General features: G+C 37.7%; 1 protein-coding gene and 1 pseudogene across 2 annotated transcripts; one reads left to right on the top strand and one right to left on the bottom strand.

Annotated features, from left to right (window-relative positions):
* Positions 1-2,332: 2,332 nt before the first annotated feature.
* On the top strand, positions 2,333-2,869 carry TEOVI_000659400 (uncharacterized protein; the record flags this gene model as incomplete). The annotated part of the gene is made up of 1 exon (XM_067222671.1): positions 2,333-2,869. One exon carries the CDS (start codon positions 2,333-2,335, stop codon positions 2,867-2,869), a length of 537 nt encoding a protein of 178 aa, XP_067078772.1.
* A 1,236-nt stretch (positions 2,870-4,105) lies between these two features.
* TEOVI_000659300:pseudogene lies at positions 4,106-4,592 on the bottom strand (annotated as a pseudogene). The gene is given in 4 exon segments: positions 4,106-4,126; positions 4,128-4,238; positions 4,241-4,444; positions 4,446-4,592. Coding segments are annotated over 4 exon segments (483 nt in total).
* Positions 4,593-5,543: the final 951 nt, after the last annotated feature.

The raw sequence follows: 5,543 nt of genomic DNA, 5'->3' as shown, positions 1-5,543 counted from the left end.
AACAGTAGGAAGATAGCTTTTATAAGAACTGCTTCAGTTAGATTTATGTGGGCGTAGTGTGGTTGCAGGGCCTTGACTTTGACTCTTTTCTTTGTCTCACATTGATGCTTCTACGTCACTTCCGGGATATGTGTGGGTCACTTCGGCGCAATTGTTAGTTGTGATAGGGACAATATATAAGCATTCATAAAAACTTTGTTTATCTACTCCTCAGCTGGGGCACACCTCCATATCTACAGTAGTCAAAAAATCCAAATGCAAACTATCTCGATGTTTGTGTACTTTGTTCGCTTGTAATCTGCTTCGACTCCTCTTCTTAATTTTGCTCCTCAGTAGTTATATAACTTCACTTTTATGTCGTATGAGTGATATTGTCTCTACTTGTTTTGAAATATGGGTGATTTGAGGTGTCAGCAGCATAACCGTTTGCAAAAAGGACGCCATTTTCAACTTCATTGTCTGTTGCAACTCCCTTTTTCGTTCTCTTAACTGTCTATCCGTCTTGGTTTTAATATGGATTACTCTTTCTTTAAAACTTTTAATGTATAGGCAGTATGCCAATCCGGAATTTGAGAAGTATTCCCATTACTGGTTCTTTCTATTTAATAGGCTGCAGCACCATTTCACATATGCTCTCATTAAAGCAGTTTCCACGTATTTATTCTTCTGTTGCTATTTACGTTGATCCATTAGCATTTCCAGTTTTAAAACTCTATTCCCAATAGTATCTTCTGTTCTTCCATTAATGTGGCTTATAATTTCTGTATCTAAGAAGAAGATGTCACTATCTCGCACATACCCAATCCCTTATTTCACTTGTTTCCGCTTTATATTCTTCTTGAACCTCCTCATATTTGGATATAAGTATCCGCAATAAGACTAAAAGCTACAGTCATTAACCCGACCTCCGCTGTTGCGTCTATCCAATTTTCACTAACTCTTCGAGCATTACCTCATCCTGTCGCATTACTTTCATTTCCTTTTTCTTTTTCTGTGTATGTTGCTATTTCATTCTTTATTTCCTTCCCTTTTTTCCCTTTCCGTAGTTTGTGCGTACAGTGTAGTGACCCATTTACCATGCACAGTGCATTATGTCTCTTCCTCATATACTTAGTCTTCATATTGTCATGTATAATGATCCAACCCTCGCCTTTGTACTTGAAGCTAAGAAATTTCCCCTTCTCTATTTCTTCGTCTATCTGCACCCTTTTTATGATATTCCTTGTTCTCTCCCACTTCCTTTCCTGCATAATCGCTTACTCACATTTAACCCGTTCAATTGTTTAAGCGTTTCTATTTAGCTATTTCTTTAGTGTTCACATCAACTGTTATTTAATTATTAGTATATGCACACTCACAACACTTTCCCATGACTATCACGATCGGTATTATTAATGCTATTATTAGGCTATTACTATAACCCTAACTAATATGCATAAAATATACAAAAGAAAAAAGGAAATTTCTATAAGATTACTCATTTGCATACCCTTTCACTTTGTTGCTTTACACTTATATCACTATCATACCAAAATTTTATATTTTCGAGGCTGGATCGAAAGTGTTAAAATATATCAAATTTTAGAAAAAATTTCAAATTCTCTCAAAATAACATAAATTTCATAGATTACATAAAATTAAAAATACTTAAAACAGAAAGAACATAAAAGCAGCATCCATCAGAGCCAATTTGTTATTGACGATGAAACTATTATTTCTTTAATTGCTTTCAATACATCCACAATGGGCTTTTTCTCCTGTTTTCTGTCCCTTATTTTCCGTTTCACAACTTGCTTCGCCTTTGTGTTTTGTACACCTATCTGAAGCCACTACCCCATATTGAGTTATTTTCTTTGTTTGGCTTGTAATTTGGATCTTTTGCGCACTTTTTTTCAGTACCTTCCCCCTCCACTTTGCAGCCATCTTTGCAGTTATCTCCTGTTCCTTTCTTTTCGCACGTTTCATCTGTTTCTGTTATTTTCTTTTTGAGGTGACCGCCTGTCTCTGTCATAGGCAAGTCATGTCTTTGTGTGTCTTTATTTCCTAGTAGTGCTTTTGTTACAGCGGCTTTAATCGATTTCTTTTTGCTTTTAACCGAGTCGTTCACAGTCGCAGCCATTTTTACTGCCGCTTCGCGTTTTCGGAGCCGCTGTTCTAGGGTTTCCATGCTTGTGATTAGTGTAAGCTGCTTCACTGCTTCCGCTCGTCGGCTGCTAGGTTTGTGAACGTAACGAACATCCCTGATGCTGATGAACCTGTGCATCCTGTTTTCCAGAAGGCTACAAGATAGCCGTTAGAGGTATCTGCCAATATATGTTGCCTTAGGTTCTTGATGGCGGTCGATATTTTTGTTGCTGTTACTTTGGATGTTGTTTTTGGCTTACAGCTGTTGAGAAAGGCTGCTAGTTTAGTTTTTCCGAGTGTGCCACCGGTTGATGTCCACGTGTGTGTGGTTTTTAGTGCCGGTGTGCAGGCCCCTCCTGTAACCGGTGTTGTGGCATCGGGGGCGCAGATGCAGGCAAGTATAGCCGCTGCAGTGTTGGCGCTCGGCTTGGCGGTCTGCGCTTTGCAAACATCGTCGCGGGTGATTCTGCTGATATCTGCCCCGAATGCTTGCTCGTCCGTTACACTTGTAATCTTGGCATCTGGCGCGCCTAGTGCTTCTGTGGTGATCGCCGCTTTGGCGCTTTCCTTCGTTAGTTCGGCGTCCGCTTTTTGTGCATTCGGGTACTGGTCGAGTGCTTCTTTGGCTTCTTCGGTCAGTGCGGTGATTTCATCTTGGGCTATAGCTTTTTGTCGCGGTATTTTTATGCCGGAGATCTCTTTTGTGATCGCCGAAGTGTCTTTACCTTCTTTTTTGAAGGTTTAGGCTGCGGTTTGCCAGCTTTGTCACCATTTGCCGCCGCCTTGTTTATCAACTTTTGCTGCCTCAGCTGATGGGTGTACAGCTTTGCGTTCCGCATCTGTGTAGAATTTTTTCTGCCATTCTTCAGGTGCAAGGGAGAAGTTTACCGCCTGCAAGAAATTGTAGTCTTTGTCGTTCCGCAGCGGCATGTTCTGCACATCGACTGGTCGGTCTAGCATCCCAACAAATTCACACACCGCGCCGTGGATGATTTAGTTTTCTGCTGTGGTTATGTTGGCTGCGTCAGAGAAGCGCCTTGCTAACATCGCGACTAAAGCAATACATGGCAGAAACATCGTGTATTATCGACGGCTTTGGCACTAGTACGCCTGTTTGTGTTTGCTGTCCCTACTTGATGCTGTTTGTGTACTAGTGGTAGTCGCCGTTAAGGATTTGTGAAGTAGAACTGCTTTTATAGGAGTCTTGGCAGGTGTGATTACTTTTATTAAAGATGCTGTGGTTGATGAATTATAGGAGTTCCGGGCCTATGTTTGCCCTGCGTTTATTAGCCAACACCAATATTGTTAACATTCTAATGTATTTTGCAATTAGTTTCGTCGCTATTCTTGTTTACAGGGTCAATGTTGTTTCGCACCTTCAAACTCAGGCTGCATTGTGGTATCATTGTTGCTGGTTTTTTTAGAGCTGAATTCTAATGTTGCGGTCGTTTGGCTTCTTGCTGACACAGTAGCTTTAATGCCCGTCTAATGCTGCGGTGAATGAATTACTTGAGTAGTGCTAAATAATATGCTTTTCTATCAACTTTTAGTGCTCTCTTTATCTCTCTTTCCAATAATCATTACAAGTTTTTATCCTTGAACAAATATTCTTCTATATATGCACCACCAGAAATATTCCCATATACAAAATCCAACATTCTTCCATTTATCACAAGATTTGAATTTTCAACAAATATCTTGGAATAAAATGCCTCCTTTCCTACACTTTATAACAAGTAAGATATTTCATAATCAGCTTCGCTTTCTCCTCCAATGTAAATGGTTGCCATTGAAAATGGATAAATGGAGTCTCTTAATCTCACAATTATTCGAAATAGAAAGTATCTCTCATCGTAATCCAACCCAATCATTCCTTTCCTCAAAACAAATCTCTTCCCAACAGCTTCTTCTTGGGTAGCACCACAAATCAGCAAAGTCTTATAAATACTTTTTTCTCACCACCACTCCTCACTTCTTTCCAATAATTATACAAATGCATATTCAAACCTTTTAAAAGCCCAAACTCTTTCTATCAAACCACCACCACTAAGATAAGGCTTTTTACTAGAAGGAGATTTCATTAAATGCGGTAGCTTCTTATCCTATTCTTTTTTATGTACCAAGCAGTAAAAAAACAATAGCATCTCTGTACATGGTATCTGACGACATTCTCTTCACTGATATTTTCTTCAGTTTCTGCAGTACTTTGTTTAAAATATTTTACAACTTTACAATACTTATAATTGTCGGATATTATAACGTCAGATCTATCCAAATGAATTACAATATATTCATCATTTGCATTCTGTCTTTCCAAAAAACTCCATAACCCATCTATGCCTCTTAACATGACTATAAAAACCTCCCATTGCAATTGTAATGATTTCAACATGGCTGAGTTTGGCACTCAATATGAGTCTACACCATCCTTGAGTTGCATGACTTTGAACGACAGCTACAAACACTCTTACTTTGCTAGAATCATTTTGTGTTATATTTGTTGTTGTGTTTTATTGAAAATCTATTTCGCTTAAATAAAACGAACGTAATAACAACAATAGAGCCCATAATATAATAAACTTTATCTCCGTAATAAACCTAAAAATTGATTGTTTTATAAAAAAGCTTAGAAACATTAAGGAAACAAGTCAATTGCGCCGCTAAGGTCTTTATTTAAGGAAAAGATTTCATATAGATAATGCCTTGATGTTTAAATAATTGAACTGTGAAGTGTGTATACTCAGTGTAAATAGCTTATATTTGGGCACAAAAATCTGATACTTTCTTAATGAAATAACTTTGGCCATACCTATAATCACACACTAACTGTATTTTACTGTAGTTTGCATTTACATATTTTGCGTATGCATTTTTATTACAATTGCAGTAGCGACTCGTACTGTTTCTCTCAAATATACTACGAAGTTTGCTACCCTTACGTGATAAATACTATAACCACACTGTTTTATTATGAGAATTCAATTAGTATGGCTTCATAAATTAACAATCCTGTTGTTTATACCGCTATTCCTGAAATAGCATGTATTTGCGATTTTCAAACATAGGGATAAATTTCATTACGTATTATTTTCTTTCTTAGCATATTACAGCGAACCCTATTGTTTCACTCTATATTTATGTTTTTCAGCTTTCCTTTTCTGCCTCTATTGCTCCTGATAACGTAGCTATCAAATTTGGTTTGCATCCTCTACCCTGTCTCTACCCAATTTTCACTTCCATCATCTCCCTGTGTATAATGTTTCCCTTTGTCATGTTTGTGTCTGAAACTACGCATATTCTCTGTCATTCTCTCTCCCCTCGCCTCTCATTCACTCTCGTTGGACACTTAATATTGTTTTAAAAGATTCTAATTTGGCATTATATTTAGTATTCTTCACCGAATTATTATTATGATATTA

This window comes from Trypanosoma equiperdum, assembly GCF_001457755.1.
Source record: "Trypanosoma equiperdum strain OVI genome assembly, contig: ctg_1673, whole genome shotgun sequence".
Lineage (NCBI taxonomy): Eukaryota > Euglenozoa > Kinetoplastea > Trypanosomatida > Trypanosomatidae > Trypanosoma > Trypanosoma equiperdum.
Note: the sequence above shows the minus strand (reverse complement) of the source record. Positions and strands in the feature narration are given on the sequence as shown.